This window comes from Catharus ustulatus, chromosome 35 (assembly GCF_009819885.2).
Source record: "Catharus ustulatus isolate bCatUst1 chromosome 35, bCatUst1.pri.v2, whole genome shotgun sequence".
Classification (NCBI taxonomy): Eukaryota; Metazoa; Chordata; class Aves; order Passeriformes; family Turdidae; genus Catharus; species Catharus ustulatus.
This window is the reverse complement of record NC_046255.1, coordinates 784,730-803,007: the sequence shown is the minus strand read 5'-3', so window position 1 is coordinate 803,007 and position 18,278 is coordinate 784,730. Positions and strand designations below refer to the sequence as shown.

The 18,278-nt window shown below is 57.8% G+C and overlaps 2 protein-coding genes across 3 annotated transcripts; both read left to right on the top strand.

Annotated features, from left to right (window-relative positions):
• Window positions 1-517: 517 nt before the first annotated feature.
• Window positions 518-4,985, top strand: KCNA7 (potassium voltage-gated channel subfamily A member 7). Its single transcript, XM_033084024.1, has 3 exons — window positions 518-1,005; window positions 3,969-4,012; window positions 4,225-4,985. The coding sequence occupies exons 1-3, from the start codon at window positions 518-520 to the stop codon at window positions 4,983-4,985; spliced, it is 1,293 nt and encodes a 430-aa protein (XP_032939915.1).
• Window positions 4,986-7,232: 2,247 nt separating this feature from the next.
• On the top strand, window positions 7,233-18,265 carry LOC117009749 (polynucleotide kinase 3'-phosphatase). Of its 2 annotated transcripts, XM_033084072.2 has the most exons (16): window positions 7,259-7,437; window positions 8,302-8,348; window positions 9,606-9,893; window positions 10,554-10,633; window positions 10,762-10,819; window positions 11,582-11,689; window positions 11,781-11,852; window positions 12,753-12,801; window positions 13,091-13,161; window positions 13,959-14,051; window positions 14,137-14,230; window positions 15,324-15,385; window positions 15,473-15,582; window positions 16,249-16,336; window positions 16,438-16,499; window positions 18,088-18,265. In XM_033084072.2, the coding sequence occupies exons 1-16, from the start codon at window positions 7,320-7,322 to the stop codon at window positions 18,215-18,217; spliced, it is 1,530 nt and encodes a 509-aa protein (XP_032939963.1). In that variant the 5' UTR covers window positions 7,259-7,319; the 3' UTR covers window positions 18,218-18,265. The 2 variants fall into 2 exon arrangements, with proteins under 2 accessions (XP_032939962.1, XP_032939963.1); XM_033084071.2 differs by lacking the exons at window positions 16,249-16,336; window positions 16,438-16,499; window positions 18,088-18,265 and adding an exon at window positions 15,703-16,088 and having other exon boundaries at window positions 7,233-7,437.
• The last annotated feature ends 13 nt before the right edge of the window (window positions 18,266-18,278 follow it).

Sequence of the window (18,278 nt, the reverse complement as noted above, 5' to 3'; positions counted from 1 at the left end):
AGGGTCTCATTGGGACCCCTGATATTTTTGGGGTCGCTCTGATATTTAGGGGTCTCCCCAAATCTTTGAGACCCCATTGGGACCCCTGATATTTTTGGGGTCCCTCTGATATTTTTGGGGTCCCCCCGATATTTCAGGGGTCCCACCAAGTCTTAAGGATCTCATTGGGACCCCCAATATTTTAGGGGTTCCCTGATTTTTTAGGGTCTCCTTGGGACCCCTGATATTTTTGTGGTCCCCCCAATATTTTCAGCCTCTCCCCAAACCTTTAAGACCCCATTGGGACCCCTGATATTTTTGGGGTCCCTCTGATATTTTAGGGGTCCCCCCAATATTTTCAGCCCCTCCCCAAATCTCTAAGCCCCCATTGCCCCCCAACACCTCAACCACCCCTCAACCCTTTCCCCCCAAACCCCCCAAGAACCCCCCCAAAACCCCCGGGGTGCCCCCCAGACCCCCCAGGCTGCCCTCTGTCCCCTCCGCCCCGCCCGTGGCCCATCCCGGCGCCGCCGCGGGCATGGGGGAGCCGCTGGGCTGCTGCGAGCGCGTGGCCATCAACGTGGCCGGCCGGCGCTTCGAGACGCTGGTGCGGACGCTGCGGCGATTCCCGGACACGCTGCTGGGCGACCCCCGGCGCCGGCGGCGCTTCTTCGACCCCCAGCGCCGCGAGTATTTCTTCGACCGGCACCGCGGCGCCTTCGGGGCCGTGCTCTACTACTACCAGTCCGGGGGGCGGCTGCGGCGGCCGCCCGACGTGCCGCTGGACGTGTTCCTGGAGGAGCTGCGGTTCTACCAGCTGGGGGAGGAGGCCGAGGAGAGGCTGCGCGAGGCCGAAGGCTTCACGGTGGAGGAGCCGCCGGCGTTGCCGCGCGGGGGTTTGAGGCGCCGGGCGTGGTTGTTGTGCGAGCACCCCGAGAGCTCGCCGGCAGCGCGGGTGGTGGCGCTGCTGTCGGTGTTGGTCATCCTGGTGTCCATCGTGGTGTTCTGCCTGGAGACGCTGCCGCAGTTCCGGCCCGGCGCCGAGGGGGAGGTGAGTGGGGGTGGAAGGGTTCGTCATCTTCATCATCATCATCATTGTTATTGTTCTCGTTGTCATTGTCATCGTCACCTTCATTGTCATTGTTATTGTGCTTGTTGTCATTGTCATCACCGTTGTCATTGTCATTGTCGTCATTGTCTTTGTCATCATTGTCATCGTTATCGTTGTCATTGTTCTTATTGTCATCATTGCCATCACCTTCATCATCATCGTTCTCATTGTCATCGTTGTCATCGTCATCGTCATCGTCATCGTTGTCATTGTCCTTGTTGTCATCCTCATCGTTGTCATCATCGTCATAGTTCTCATTGTCGTCGTTGCCATCATTGTCATCGTTGTCATTATTGTTATCATGCTCGTTGTCCTTATCACCATTATCATCATCATCATCGTCATCATCATCATCGTTCTCATTGTCCTCGTTGCCATCTTTGTCATCATCATCATCGTTGTCATTCTCCTCGTTGTCATCGTTTTCATCATCATCATCGTCATTGTTCTCGTTGCCATCATTGCCATGACCTTCATCATCATCGTTCTCATTGTCATCGTCATCATCATCATCATCATTGTTCTCATTGTCGTTGTTGTCATCTTTGTGATTGTCCTCATTGCCATCATTGTCATTATCATCATCATCGTTGTCCTCATCATCATCATCATCATCATCGTTATCGTCATTGTCATTGTTCTCACTATCATTGTCATCGTTGTGATTGTTCTTGTTGTCATCATTGTCATCGTCTTCATCATCGTCATCATCATCATTCTCGTCCTCATTATTGTCATCGCCATCAACTTCATCATCATCATCCTCATTGTTCTCATCATCTTCATCATCATCATCATCATCATCATTGTCACTGTCATTATTCTCGTTCTCCTCATTGTCCTCATCATCTTCATCACCATCGTCGTCGTCATTTTTCTCATCATCCTCATTGTCTTCATCATCCTGTTGGTCCTCATCATCATCATCATCGTTGTCATTATCCTCATTGTCCTCATGGCCCTCATAATCTTCATCATCCTCATCATTGTCCTCATTGCCCTCCTCATCCTCATGGTCCTCATCATCATCATCATCATTGTCATCGTTCTCGTTATCCTCCTTGTCATCGTTGTCATCTTCATCATCATCATTGTCTTCATTGTCCTCACTGCTCTCATCGTGTCCATCTTTATTAACCTCATCATCATTGTCCTCACCATCATCATCATCATCATCATCCTTATTGTCCTCCTCCTCATCATCATCGTCCTCATCGTCCCCATCATCATCATCATCATCATCATTCTCATCGTCCTCATCATCCTCATGCTCTTCTTGCCATCCTTGTCATCCTCATCATCCTCATCACCCTCATCATCCTCATCGTCCAACATGTCATTGTCACCATCCTCATCCTCATCTTCCTCATTCTCGGTGTCCTCGCCATGGCCATCTTCATCCTCACCCTCATCATCCTCAATGTTCTGTTTGTTGTCATCTTCATCATCATCCTCACCATCATCATCCTCATGGTCTTCGGCCTCACCACTCTCATTGTCACCATCCTCATCCTCACCCTCCTTGTCCTGTCCTTCTTCACCATCCTCATCCTCACCCTTCTTGTCTTCATCATTCTCATCATCACCATCCTCATCCTCACCCTTCTCCTCATCCTCACCACCCTCCTCACCTTCCTCATCCTCATCTTCATCTTCTCATGGACATCATCCTCACCCTCCTCATCCTCACCGCGCTGTGCTCCCCTTGTCACCACCCCTGTCCTGATCTTCCTCCTCTTCCTCCTCCTCCTCGCCCTCATGATCCTTGACCTCATTTTCTTCCTCCTTGGCGCCTTCACCATCCTCATCCTCACCATTCCTGCCTTCCTCATCCTCACCATCCTCACCTTCTTCATCCTCTCCATCCTCACCATCCTCACCCTTTCCATCCTCACCTTCCTCATCCTCACCATCCTCACCATCCTCATCTTCACCATCCTCATCCTCAGCATCCTCTCTGTTCGTGCTCGTTCTCACCATCATCTTCATCCTCACCCTCGTGCTCCCCAAGCTCCTCCTCCTTCCCACACTCATCCTCACCATCCCCAGCCTTCATCCTCCCTCTTTTCTTCCTCCTCCTCCTCCTCCTCCTACTTGGACTTTGCCGTGGGACGTGGGGGTCTGGGGGGGTCTCCAACTCATGGTGGGTGATGGGTCTGGGGTCTGGGGGGGTCTCCAACCTTTTTAACTCATGGTGGGTGGGGGATCTGGGGTCTGAGGGGTCTCCAACCCCATGAACCCACCCTGGGGGTGGATCTGGGGGTCCTGGTGGTCTCCAACCCCATTAACCCATACTGGGAGGGTCTCCAACCCCATTAACCCACACTGGGAGGGTCTCCAACCCCATTAACCCAAACTGGGGGGTGAATCTGAGGGTCCTGGTGGTCTCCAGCCCCATTAACCCACAGTGGGAGGGTCTCCAACCCCATTAACCCATACTGGGAGGGTCTCCAACCCCATTAACCCACAATCTAACTTCCATGAACCCATTTTGGGGGTCTCCAATCCCCATTAACCCACATTGGGGATGGATCTGGGGGTCCTGGGTGGTCTCCAACCCCATTAACCCATACTGGGAGGGTCTCCAACCCCATTAACCCACATTGGGAGGGTCTCCAACCCCATTAACCCACTCTGGGAGGGTCTCCAACCCCATTAACCCACACTGGGAGGGTCTCCAACCCCATTAACCCACACTGGGAGGGTCTCCAACCCCATTAACCCATACTGGGAGGGTCTCCAACCCCATTAACCCATACTGGGAGGGTCTCCAACCCCATTAACCCATGGTGGGTGGTCTCCAACCTCATTAATCCACACTGAGTGGTGGGTCTGGGGGTCCTGGTGGTCTCCAACCCCATTAACCCATACTGGGGAGTCTCCAATCCCCATTAACCCACACTGGGAGGGTCTCCAACTCCATTAACCCACGGTGGGTGGTCAGTTTGGGGGTCCTGGTGGTCTCCAACCCCATTAACCCACCCTGGGGTGGATCTGGGGATCCTGGTGCTCTCCAACCCCTTCTGAACCCTGAACTTCAACATCTCCGAGACCCCCCCGTTAACCCCGTCACCTCCCTCCTCTCTCCCCACAGCCCCCCTCGCCCACCCCCACCAACTCCACCACGGCCGCGCCCCCTCCCCACCGCTCGGGCCTGACCGACCCTTTCTTCCTGGTGGAAACCATTTGCATCTGCTGGTTCTCCCTGGAGCTGCTGGTCAGACTGGTGGCCAGCCCCAGCAAGGCGGCGTTCTTCCGCAGCGCCATGAACCTCATCGACCTGGCGGCCATCGCGCCCTACTTCATCGCGCTGGGCACGGAGCTGGCGCAGCAGCGCGGCATCGGCCAGCCCGCCATGTCGCTGGCCGTGCTGCGCGTCATCCGCCTGGTGCGCGTCTTCCGCGTCTTCAAACTGTCGCGCCACTCCACGGGGCTGCAGATCCTGGGCCAGACGCTCAAGGCCAGCATGAGGGAGCTGGGCCTGCTCATCTTCTTCCTCCTCATCGGCGTGGTGCTCTTCTCCAGCGCCGTGTACTTCGCCGAGGCCGAGGACGCGGCCACGGCGTTCACGTCCATCCCGCAGGCCTTCTGGTGGGCCGTGGTCACCATGACCACGGTGGGTTACGGGGACATGGCGCCGGTGACGGTCGGGGGGAAGCTGGTGGGGTCTCTGTGCGCCATCGCCGGCGTGCTCACCATCTCCCTGCCCGTGCCCGTCATCGTCTCCAACTTCTCCTACTTCTACCGGCGCGAGCTGCGCGGCGAGGAGTCCGGCGGCGTGGTGCCGGCGTCGCCGTGTCCGCACCACCCCGAGGAGCCCGAGGCCAAGGGGGTGGACGGGGAGGCGGGGGGGGAGAAGGCGTGGGGAGGGGGGAGGTTGGTGACCGAGGTGTGAGGGGGGGGCTGGGGGGGAAGGAGGGGAGAGAGGATGGACTGGGGGGTGCTGGGATGGACTGGGAGTGCGCTGGGATGCACTGGGATGGACTGGGATGGATTGGAATTAACTGGGAGTGCACTGGGATGGACTGAGATGGATTGGAATTAACTGGGAGTGCACTGGGATGGACTGGAATGAGCTGGGAGTGCACTGGGGTGGATTGGGAGTGCACTGGGATGGACTGGGATGGAGTGGGAGTGCACTGGGATGAACTGGGAGTGCACTGGGATGGACTGGAATGAGCTGGAAGTGCACTGGGATGAACTGGGAGTGCACTGGAATGGACTGGAATGAACTGGGAGTGCACTGGGATGGAGTGGAATTAACTGGGAGTGCACCAGGATGGATTGGGAGTGCGCTGGGATGGACTGGGATGAGCTGGGAGTGCACTGGGATGGACTGGGATGGATTGGGATTAACTGGGAGTGCACTGGGATGGACTGGAATGAGCTGGGAGTGCACTGGGATGGACTGGGAGTGCACTGCAATGGATTGGGATGGACTGGAATGGATTGGGATCGACTGGAATGGATTGGGATCGACTGGAATTAATTGGGAGTGCACTGAGATGGACTGGGAGTGCACTGGAATGGACTAGAATGAACTGGGAGTGCACTGGGATGGACTGGGATGGATTGGAAGTGCACTGGGATGGATTGGGATGGACTGGAATGGATTGGGATGGAATGGAATGAACTGGGAGTGCACTGAGATGGACTGGGAGTGCACTGGAATGGACTGGGATGAACTGGGAGTGCACTGGGATGGACTGGGAGTGCACTGGGATGGATTGGGATGGACTGGGATGGATTGGGATGGACTGGAATGGATTGGAATTAACTGGGAGCGCACTGAGATGGACTGCGATGGATTGGGAGTGCACTGGGATGGACTGGAATGAACTGGGAGTGCACTGGGATGGATTGGGATGGACTAGAATGGACTGGGATGGACTGGGAGTGCACTGGGATGGACTGGAATGAAGGAGGATGAACTGGAGGTGCACTGGGATGGACTGGGATGAACTGGGAGCGCACCAGGATGAACTGGAACAACCAGGAGCGCACCAGGATGAACTGTGGGGTGAATGAGGATGAACTGGGGTGCACTGGGATGAACTGGGGTGCACCAGAACGAATTGGGGATGCACCAGGATGAACTGGGATGAACTGGGGGTGCACCAGAACGAACTGGGAATGCACCAGGATGAACTGGGGGTGCACCAGGATGAACTGGGGGGCACTGGGATGAACTGGGGGTGCACCAGGATGAACTGGGGGTGCACCAGAACGAATTGGGGATGCACTAGGATGAACTGGGATGAACTGGGAATGCACCAGGATGAACTGGGATGAACTGGGGGCGCACCAGAACGAACTGGGGGCGCACCAGAACAAACTGGAGGTGCACTGGGATGAACTGGGAATGCACCAGCATGAACTGGGGGCGCACCAGGATGAACTGGGGGGCACTGGGATGAACTGAGGGACACGAGAGCTCGCCGTGAGGACACGCCGTGACACGCAGAGGACATGGAGGACCCCCCCTCACCCCGGCTGTGTCACCAAAGCCCCCCCGGGAGCCCCCCGGGGCCTGGTGTGATTTTGGGGAGGGGGACACGAGGCAGCCCCACCCCCACAGGACAATAAAGGTGACACTTGGTGGCACGGCGGGGGTCGTGGGGGGGTCCTGGTGTGAGGACAGGGGATCAAGGGGATCCCAGGATCCAAGAACCCTCTCCCAGTTCAAACCAGTCCCTCCCAGTGGCCTCCAGTGCCCTTCCAGTCCTTCCCCATTTCCCTCTCCCAGTCTCTTCCCAGTCCCTCCCAGTTTCCCCCACGCCTCCCCTAGACCCCCACAGTCCTTCCCAGAGCCCTCGCAGCCCCTCGGCCCCTCCCAGCGCTCCCCAAACCTCTCCCAGTCCTCCCCAGTCCTCCCCAGTTCCCCCAAGTTCTCCCACCCACCCTGGGAGGACCCACCCGGTCCTCCACCGCCAGGGGGCGCGGTGGCGCTCAGCCCACCGGAAGCGGCGGCGTAGCAGAACCGGAAGTCGCCTTGAAGGCGCCAAAAGAGGCGTGGCTTTACCCATATATGGAGTGGGCGGGGTTTAAGCGAAGTAGGCGTGGCTTTACAAAGGACAGGCGCGAGTGCAAGGACAAAAAAGGCGGGAACAAAACAAGCGGGGGCGGGGCTGTGAGCGGAAGTGACGTCACACGCAGTGAGGTGAAGGGAGCCCCGGTTCCGGTTCCGGTCCCGCTGCCCGGCCCGGTTCCGTTCTCCGCTCCCGTGGCGATGCGGGCCGAGCTGCGCGGCCTGGCCGGGCCCGTTCCGCTGCCGGACGGGCAGCCCGTGGTGCTGGGCCGCGGGCCGCTCACCGGCGTCACCGACCGCAAGTGCTCCCGGCGGCAGGGTGGGTGCAGGGGCCTGCTCCGGTATCCCGGGACACCGGGACCCCGTCAGAACCCTGCCCGGCCCTCAGTGATGGGGTACCGGGACCACCAACCCACCCCAGGGTGGTGGGGACAGCCCCGAATTCATCCCCAGGACCCCCAAATTCAGCCCTGAGTCTCCCCAAGGACCCCCCAAATTTCTCCTTCAAGACCCCAAAATATCCCCCCCAGGACCCCCAAATATTTCCCCCAAATTCTCCTTCAGCACCCCCAAATATTGACCCCCAGGGCCTCCCCAAGGACCCCCAAAATTCCCCTCAGGACCCCCAAATATTCACCCTAAATTCATCCCTCAAGATCCCGAAATATTTCCCCCAAATTCACCCCCCAGGACCCCAAAATATTCACCCCAAGAGACTCCCCAAGGACCCCCCAAATTTCCCCTTCAAGACCCCCAAATTCCCCCCCAAGACCCCCAAATATTCACCCCAAATTCTCCCCCAGCACTCCCAAATATTCCCCCCAAGACCCTCCCCAAGGACCCCCAAAATTCCCCTCAACCCCCCCAAATTCCCCCCCAGAATCCCCAAATATTCACCCCAAGAGTCTCCCCAAGGACCCCCCAAATTTCCCCTTCAAGACCCCCAAATTCCCCCCCAAGACCCCCAAATATTCACCCCAAATTCTCCCCCAGAGTCTCCCCAAGGACCCCAAAATTCCCCTCAGGACCCCCAAATATTCACCCCAAATATTCACCCCAAATCCCCCCAGCCCCCCAGAACCCCCCCTGGAACCCCCCAGACCCTTTCTGGGCTCCCCCTCCCCTCCCCGATTTTTTGGGGGGCTCAGGGGGGGTCCCCAAATGTGAAACCCCCTCCCCACAGTGGAGATCGTGGCCAACTACGGCGAGGGCACGGCCAGGGTCACACAGGTGGGAAATTTGGGGAGGGGTCTCTCGTGAATTTGGGGTTTAAAGGGAATTTGGGGGCTCATTTTGGATTTTGGGGAGGGGTCTCACATGAATTTGGGGGGTCAGAGGGAATTTGGGGAGGGGTCTCACATGAATTTGGGGTTAAAGGGATTTTGGGGGGGTCAGAGGGAATTTGGGGAGGGGTCTCACATGAATTTGGGGGTTAAAGGGATTTGGGGAGGGGTCTCACATGAATTTGGGGGTTAAAGGGATTTTGGGGAGGGGTCTCACATGAATTTGGGGGGTTAAAGGGATTTTGGGGGCTCATTTTGGATTTTGGGGAGGGGTCTCACATGAATTTGGGGATTAAAAGGATTTTGGGGAGGGGTCTCACATGAATTTGGGGGGTTAAAGGGATTTTGGGGAGGGGTCTCACATGAATTTGGGGAGGGGTCTCACATGAATTTGGGGTTTAAAGGGAATTTGGGGGGGTTTAAAGGGATTTTGGGGAGGGGTCTCACGTGAATTTGGGGGTTAAAGGGATTTTGGGGAGGGGTCTCACATGAATTTGGGGGTTAAAAGGATTTTGGGGAGGGGTCTCACATGAATTTGGGGGTTAAAGGGATTTTGGGGAGGGGTCTCACATGAATTTGGGGGTTAAAAGGATTTTGGGGAGGGGTCTCACATGAATTTGGGGGTTAAAGGGATTTTGGGGAGGGGTCTCACATGAATTTGGGGGGTTAAAGGGATTTTGGGGAGGGGTCTCACATGAATTTGGGGGTTAAAGGGATTTTGGGGAGGGGTCTCACATGAATTTGGGGGGTTAAAGGGATTTGGGGGTGTGTTTATTTGGGGAGGGGGCGTTTTTGACCAGGTTTATTTTGAGGAGAGGGGATTTTAGGGGCTGTATTTATTTTGGGGAGGGGTCTTTACTCCTCTATCTCCCCCTCCCCAGCTCGGGGTGAACCCCAGCTCTGTGGGGGTGTGATTATTTTGGGGAGGGGGATTTTTTGGCTGTATTTATTTTGAGGAGGGGGTGTTTATTTTGAGGAGGGGTCTTTAGGGGCTGTGTTTATTTTGGGGAGGGGTCTTCACCCCTTTATCTCCCCCTCCCCAGCTCGGGGTGAACCCCAGCTCCGTGGGGATGTGATTATTTGGGGAGGGGGATTTTTTGGCTGTATTTATTTTGAGGAGGGGGTGTTAATTTGGGGAGGGGGATTTTAGGGGCTGTATTTATTTTGGGGAGGGGTCTTCACCCCTTTATCTCCCCCTCCCCAGCTCGGGGTGAACCCCAGCTCGGTGGGGGGGTCCCCCCTGGCCCGGGGGGGCTGCGGGACCCTCGCCCCAGGTCAGACCCTGCTGCTGGTGAACGGGAGGTACCCCCTGGTGCTGCACCTGGAGAGAAGCCCCCTCCCCAAAAAACGCCCGGGGAGCCCCCTCCCCAAAAAACGCCCGGGGAGCCCCCCCGAGGAGCCCCCCCCCACCCGCAGAGACCCCCAGGGGGGGTGGCAGAAATTGGGGACCCTCCTCATCCTCACCCCGCCGGGAATGCGGCACAGCAGCAAGGTAGGGAATTTGGGGAGGGGGCTTGGGGGCTTGGACCCCACCCCCAGAACCACTCAAATCCCAGCTGGAGCCCCCAGGACCCCCAAATCCCACCCCAAAATTGCTCAGGACTCCCAAATCTCACCCCAAAATCTCTCAGGACCCCCAAATTCCTCCCCAAAATCCCCCCAGGACCCCCAAAACTCCTCAGGACCCCCAAATCTCACCCCAAAATTGCTCAGGACCCCCAAATCCCACCCCAAAATCTCTCAGGACCCCCAAATCCCACCCCAAAATCACTCAGGACCCCCAAATTCCTCCCCAAAATCACTCAGGACCCCCAAATCCCACCCCAAAATTGCTCAGGACCCCCAAATCCCTCCCCAAAATCCCCCCAGGACCCCCAAATCCCACCCCAAAATCACTCAGGACCCCCAAATCCCTCCCCAGATCCCCCCCAGGACCCCCAAAACTCCTCAGGACCCCCAAATCCCTCCCAAAAATTCCTCAGGACCCCCAAATCCCACCCCAAAACCCCCCCAAGATGCCCAAAATCCCCTCTCTATGACCCCTTTTTTGCCCCCCAAAACCCCCTCTAAGGGGGTCCCAGCCCCCTTGGGGACCCCCCATGACCCCTCCCCTATTTTGGGGACCCCTCCCCATTTTTGGGGACCCCCCCAGATCGCTGGCTTTGACCTGGACGGGACCCTGATCACCACCCGCTCTGGGAAGGTGTTTCCAACCAGCCCTGATGATTGGAGGTGAGGAGGGGGCGTTTTTGGGGGGTCCTGGGGGGGTCTGGGGTCATTTTTGGGGTCTTGAGGGTTATTTTGGGGGTCCTGGGGGTCATTTTTGGGGTCTCATTCCTGGTTTTTGTGTTCCTCTCCAGGATTTTGTATCCTGAGATCCCCAAGAGGCTGAAACAGCTGCAGGATGAGGGGTACAAGGTGAGACCCCCTCCCCAAATTCCACCTTGGGACCCCCAAATCCCTCCCAAACCCCCTCCCAGACCCCCCAAATTCCACCTTGGGACCCCCAAATCTCCCCCAGACCCCCCAAATCCCCTCCCAGCCCCCCCAAACGCCCCTCAGACACCCCAGATCCTCTCCAGATCCCCTCCCAGCCCCCCCAAATCCCCCCCCCAGACCCCCCAAACCGCCCCTGAATCCCCCAAATTCCACCTTGGGACCCCCAAATCCCCCCCCAGTCCCCTCCCAGCCCTCCCAAATCCCCTCCCAGACACCCCAAATTCCATCTTGGGATCCCCAAATCCCCTCCCAGACCCCCCAAATCTCCCCCCAGACCCCCCAAATCCCCCCCAAATCCTCTCCCAGACCCCCCAAATGGCCCCTGAACCCTCCAAATCCCCCCAAATCCCCTCCCAGAGCCCCCAAACACCCCCCAGACACCCCAAATCCCCTTTCAGACTCCCCAGATCCCCTCCCAGACACCCCAAACTGTCCCTGAACCCCCCAAATTCCACCTTGGGACCCCCAAATCCCCCCCCAGTCCCCTCCCAGCCCCCCCAAGTCCCCCCCAAATCTCCCTCCCAGACCCCCTAAGTCACCCCTGAACCCCCCAAACTCCACCTTGGGACCCCCAAATCCCCTCCAAACCCCCCCAAATCCCCTCCAGACCCCCCAAATCCCCCCCAAATCTCCCCCAAATCCCCCCTGACCCCCCAAACCCCCATTTTTTGTGCCCCCCAGCTCGTGGTGTTCACCAACCAGCTGGGGATCTCGCGGGGCCGCCAGCGCCCCGAGGTGTTCCAGGCCAAGGTGGAGGCCGTGGCTCAGCAGCTGGGGGTGGCCCTGCAGGTCTGGGGGACCCCTAAACCCCCCTGGGACCCCCCAAATTTGGGGATCCAGCCCCCCAAAGGGACCCCACCACACCTCCCACTCAATGCAGGTGCTGGTGGCCACAGGGCCGGGGATCTACAGGAAACCAGTGCTGGGAATGTGGGATCATCTGTGTGAGAAGGTGGGACTGGGAGGGACTGGGGAGCACTGGGAGGGGAGTAGGAGGGGACTGGGAGGGGATTGCAGGGGACTGGGAGGGACTGGGAGATACTGGAAGGGGACTGGGATCTGCTGGGGGGGAGTAGGAGGAACTGAGAGACGATTGCAGGGGACTGGGAGGTACTGGAAAAAGATTGCAGGGGACTGGGAGGGACTGGGAGAGGATTGCAGGGGACTGGGGGGAACTGGGAGGTACTGGGGGGCACTGGGAGAGGATTGGGAGGGACTGGGAGGTACTGGGAGGGGATTGCAGGGGACTGGGGGGAACTGGGAGGGACTGGGAGGAGACTGGGGGGCATTGGGAGGTACTGGGAGAGGATTGCAGGGGACTGGGAGGGGACTGCAGGGGACTGGGAGGTACTGGGAGAGGATTGTAGGGGACTGGGGGGCACTGGGAGGGACTGGGGGGCATTGGGAGGGACTGGGAGATACTGGGAGGGGACTGGGAGGAGACTGGGAGGCACTGGGAGGTACTGGGAGAGAATTGCAGGGGACTGGGGGGCACTGGGAGGAGACTGGGGGGCATTGGGAGGTACTGGGAGGGGGTTGCAGGGGACTGGGAGGGACTGGGAGAAGATTGCAGGGAACTGGGAGGCACTGAGAAGTAATGGGAGAGAACTGGGAGGGGACTGGGGGGCACTGGGAGATAGTGGGAGAGAACTGGGGGGCACTGGGAGATAGTGGGAGAGAACTGGGGGGGGACTGGGAGGGATTGGGGGGCATCAGGCGGGAATTGGGAGCTACTGGGAGTTACTGGGAGGTTGTTGGGAATGGAGTGGGGACACTGGGAACTGGGGGGGGGTCACTGGTGTGAACTGGTGTGAACTGGTGTGAACTGGGATCACTGGTTTGGGTCCTACAGGCGAATGGGGACGTGACGGTGTCGGTGCCTGACAGCTTCTACGTGGGGGGTGAGCAGGGGGGGATTTGGGGGGGATTTGGGGGTCCTGGGGGGATTTTGGGGCAGGTTTTGGGGGTCCTGAGGGGATTTGGGGGGTCCTGGAGGAATTTTGGGGGAGGTTTTGGGGGTCCTGGTAGGATTTTCGGGGGTCCTGGGGGGATTTTGGAGAGGTTTTGGGGGTCCTGGTAGGATTTTGGGGGGTCCTGGGGGGATTTGGGGGAGGTTTTGGGGTTCCAGGGAGGTTTTAGGGACTTGGGGACAATTTTGGGGGTCTCAGCCTCCTGCTCTGACCCCCCCAGACGCCGCCGGCCGCCCCCCGAACTGGGCCCCGGGGAGGAAGAAAAAGGATTTCTCCTGCAGTGACCGAGCGGTGGGACCCCAAAACCTTCTAAGGATCCCCCCCAAAATTCCTTGGGACCCCCAAAACCTCCCTGGGGACCCCCAAAACCTGCCTGGGGACCCCCCCAAAACCTGCCTGGGACCCCCAAATCCCTTGGGACCCCCCAAAATTCCTGGAGCTCCACCCTGGGCCCCTCCCAGTGCCTCCAGTTCACTCCCCAGTCCCTCCCAGTATGCCCTTAGTCCCTCCAGTTCGCCCCCCAGTCCCTCACAGTTGTCCCCAGTGCCTCCAGTTCACCCCCCAGTCCCTCCCAGTGCCCCCAGTTCACCCCCCAGTCCCCCCCCAGTGCCCCCAGTTCACTCCCCAGTCCCTCCCAGTCCCTCCCAGTGCCCCCAGTTCACCCCCCAGTCCCTCCCAGTTGTCCCCAGTGTCCCCAGTTCATTCCCCAGTCCCTCCCAGTGCCCCCAGTTCACCCCCAGTCCCTCCCAGTCCCTACCAGTGCCCCCAGTTCACCCCCCAGTGCCCCCAGTTCACTCCCCAGTCCCTCCCAGTTGACCCCAGTACCCCCAGTCCCTCCCAGTTCGCTCCCCAGTGCCCCCAGTTCACTCCCCAGTCCCTCCCAGTGCCCCCAGTTCACTCCCCAGTCCCTCCCAGTTGACCCCAGTACCCCCAGTCCCTCCCAGTTCACTCCCCAGTGCCCCCAGTTCACTCCCCAGTCCCTCCCAGTTGTTCCCAGTGCCCCCAGTTCACTCCCCAGTCCCTCCCAGTTGTTCCCAGTGCCCCCAGTTCACTCCCCAGTCCCTCCCAGTTGACCCCAGTGTTCCCAGTTCGCTCTCAACGCGGGGCTGAGGTTCCTGACTCCTGAGGAAGAATTCCTGGGCTGGGCCCCAGCGCCCTTTGACCTCCCAGCCTTCGACCCCGTGAGTGACCCCTGACCCCGTGAGTGACCACTGACTCCGTAAATGACCTCTGACCTCAGGGCTGACCTTTGACCTTTGTCCGCAGCGTTCCCTGGTCACCAATGTCCCCCCGGAGGTCCCCAAGGCCGAGCTGGTGTCGGACAAGGCCGAGGTGCTGCTGACCGTCGGCTTCCCTGGGGGTGAGAACCGTGAGGGGAAAATGGAGGGAAATGTGAGGGGAAAATGGAGGGGAATGTGAGGGGAAAATGGAGGGGAATGTGAGGGGAAAATGGAGGGAAATGTGAGGGGGAAAAGGAGGGGAATGTGAGGGGAAAATGGCAGAAATGTGAGGGGAAAATGGAGAGAAACATGAGGGGAAAATGGAGGGGAATGTGAGGGGAAAATGGAGAGAAATGTGAGGGGAAAATGGAAGGAAATGTGAGGGGAAAATGGAAGGAAACGTGAGGGGGAAAATAGTGGAAATGTGAGGGGAGAAAATGGTGGAAACACGAGGGGAAAATGGAGGGGAACGTGAGGGGAAAATGGAGGGAAACGTGAGGGGAAAATGGAGGGGAATGTGAGGGGAAAATGGAAGGAAGTGTGAGGGGAAAATGGAGGAAACCTGAGGGGAAAATGGAGGGGAACGTGACCGGGGAAAGAGCGGGAAATGTGAGGGGGAAATGGAGGGGAATGTGAGGGGAGAAAATGGTGGAAAACGTGAGGGGAAAATGGAGGGAAATGTGAGGGGAAAATGGAGGAGAATGTGAGGGGGAAATGGAGGGAAGATGAGGGGGAAAATGGAGGGGAATGTGAGGGAAAAATGGAGAAAAACGTGAGGGGAAAATGGAGAGAAACATGAGGGGAAAATGGAGGGGAACGTGAGGGGAAAATGGAGGGGAACGTGAGGGGGAAAATGGTGGAAACGTTAGGGGAGAAAATGGCAGAAACGTGAGGGGAAAATGGAGGGAAGCGTGAGGGGAAAAAGGCGGGAAACGTGAGGGGAAAAAATGGAGGGAAATGTGAGGAAAAGTCAGGAAATGTTAGAGGAGAAAATGGCGGAAACGTGAGGGGAGGAAAGGCAGGAAACGTTAGAGGAAAAAATGGTCGAAACGTGAGAGGAGAAAACGCAGGAAATGTGAGCGAGAAAGGGCAGGAAACGTGAGGAGAGAAAATGGCGCGAAATGTGAGGAAAAGGCAGGATGTGAGGGGGGAAAAAGGCAGGAAATGTGAGGGGAAAAAGGAGTTGGAAACTGTGGGAAATGTGAAAGGAAAAAAGGAAATTTTTCCTCTCAGCTGGCAAATCCACTTTTGTGAAGCGTCACCTGGTCCCGGCAGGATACGAATACGTGAACAGGGTGAGTGGTGACACCTGTGTGACCTGTGTGCCACCTGTGACACCTGTGACACCTGTGTGTCACCTCTGTCACCTGTGTCACCCCCAGGACACGCTGGGCTCGTGGCAGCGCTGTGTCACCGCCTGCTCGGCCGCCCTGGCTCGCGGCCGCCCCGTTGTCGTCGACAACACCAACCCCGACCCTGAATCGCGACAAAGGCCAGTCAGGGCACTGGGATGGACTGGGATGGACTGGGAATGTCCCCCCAGCCCTTGGGGACACTTTTTTGGGGATTTTGAGCCCCATGTCCCCCCATTTTTGGGGCTGTTCCCCCCCAGGTTTGTGAGCTGTGCCCGCAGCGCTGTGCCGGTGCCTCCTGTTCACGGCCAGCCTGGGAACTGGGATGGACTGGGAGGGACTGGGATGGACTGGGAGAGCACTGGGATGGACTGGGAATGTCCCCACAGCCCTTGGGGACACTTTTTTGGGGGTTTTGAGCCCTGTGTCACCCCGTTTTTGGGGCTGTCCCCCTCCAGGTTTGTGAGCTGTACCCACGGCACTGCCGTGCTGGTGCCTCGTGTTCACGGCCAGCCTGGGAACTGGGATGGACTGGGATGTACTGGGATGGACTGGGAGGGCACTGGGATGGACTGGGAATGTCCCCCCAGCCCTTGGGGACACTTTTTTTGGGGGTTTTGAGCCCCGTGTCACCCCGTTTTTGGGGCTGTCCTCCCAGATTTGTGAGCTGTGCCCACGGCGCTGCTGTGCCGGTGCCTCCTGTTCATGGCCAGCCTGGGAACTGGGATGGACTGGGATGGACTGGGAATGTCCCCACAGCCCTTGGGGACACTTTTTTGGGGATTTTGAGCCCTGTGTCCCCCCAGGTTTGTGAGCTGTGCCCGCAGTGCCGCCGTGCCGTGCCGCTGCCTCCTGTTCACGGCCAGCCTGGAGCAGGCCCGGCACAACTGCAGGGTGAGGAGGGGGCTTGGGGGTCCTGATGTCCCCTCTGAGGGGTTGGGGGCGTCCCTCAGCTCCTTCCAATCCTTTTTTGTTTGGGTTTTCACCCCAAAAAGTTCCGGGATATGACGCAGAGCGGGCACGTCCCCGTCACCGACGCCGTGCTGTTCAGCTACAAGTGAGGGGGTGGGGAGGGGTGGGGGGGTCTGGGGGGGAATTTGGGGGGTCTGAGGGGATTTTGGGGGATCTTGGGGGGGATTTTGGGGGTCTGGGGTGGTTTGAGGAATCCCTGGGGAGGATCTGGAGGGGATTTGAGGGGGATTTTGGGGGATCTGAGGGGAATTTGGGGAGTCTGGGGGAGGATCTGGGGGGATTTTGGGGATCCCTGGGGAGGATTTGGGGGGGTTTTGGGGGATCTGAGGGGAATTTTGGGGGGTCTGAGGGGGATTTTGAGGGGTTTGAGGAATACCTGGGGAGGATCTGAGGGTGATTTGGGGGGTCTGGGGTGGTTTGGGGAATCCCTGGGGAGGATCTGGGGGGGCATTTTGGGGGGTCTGAGGGGGATCTGGGGGAATTTAGGGGGGTCTGGGGGGATTTTTGGGGATTTGGGGAGTCTGGGGAATCCCTGGGGAGGATCTGGGGGGATTTTGGGGGGTCTGGGGTGGTTTGAGGGATCCCTGGGGAGGTTTTGGAGGGGATTTGAGGGTGATTTGGGGGGTCTGAGGCGGATTTTGGGGTGTCAGGGGGGATTTTGGGGATCCCTGGTGAGGATCTGGGAGGATTTTGGGGGAATTTTGGGGGATCTGAGGGGGATTTTGAGGGGTTTGAGGGCATTTGGGGAATCCCTGGGGGGATCTGAGGGTGATTTTGGGGGGTCTGGGGAGGATCTGGGGGTGGTTTGGGGAATCCCTGGGGAAGATCTGAGGGGATTTTAGAGGAATTTTGGGGGGTCTGAGGGGGATTTGGGAATCCCTGGGGAGGATCTGGGGGGATTTTTGGGGGATCTGAGGGGGGATTTGGGGGATCTGGGGTGGTTTGAGGAATTCCTGGGGAGCTTCTGGGGAGGATTTTGGGGGGTCTGAGGGGAATTTTGGGGGATTTGGGGAGTCAGGAGAATCCCTAGGGAGGATCTGGGGGAATTTTGGGGCATCTCAGGTGTTTTGGGAGCTCTTCTTTCTTCTGTCTTGGCTGAGTTTGCCAAATTTTTCCCATTTTTCCCGGGTTTTGCCCCATTTTTGCTGCATTTTACCCCATTTTTGCTGCATTTTACCCCATGTTTGCTGTGTTTTCCCCGATTTTTGCTAATTTTTCCCCCATTTTTGCTGGATTTATCCCATTTTTCCTGGTTTTCCCCCATTTCTGCTGGGTTTTGCCCCATTTTTCCCCATTTCTGCTGAATTTTGCCCCATTTTTCCTGCATTTCACCCCATTTTCCCCCATTTTTCCTGGGTTTTCTCCCATTTTTTGCTGATTTTCCCCCATTTTTGCCAGGTTTGCCCCATTTTTCCTGGGTTTTGCCCCATTTTTGCAACATTTTCCCAAATTTTTGCTAATTTTCCCCCCATTTTTTGCTGATTTTCCCCCCTTTTTGCCCCATTTTTGCCAGGTTTGCCCCATTTTTCCGTGGTTTTGCCCCATTTTTCCCCATTTTTTCCTGGGTTTTGCCCTATTTTTGCCCCATTTTTACTAATTTTTCCCCCACTTTTTGCCAATTTTTCCCTCTTTTCCCCAAACCCATCTGATTTTTCCCCGTTTCCTCCCCTCAGGAAGAGCTTTGTGCCCCCATCTCTCTCAGAAGGTTTTTCCCAAATCCTCCAGATCCCCTTCGTGCCCCATTTCGGGGACCCCCCGGACCCCCGGCGCCGCCGCCTCTTCCTGCAGTTCAGCGATGGCTGAACCCCAAATCAACAAAATTAACAATAAATTAATTAATAAATTAATAAAGGCACTGCCCCTC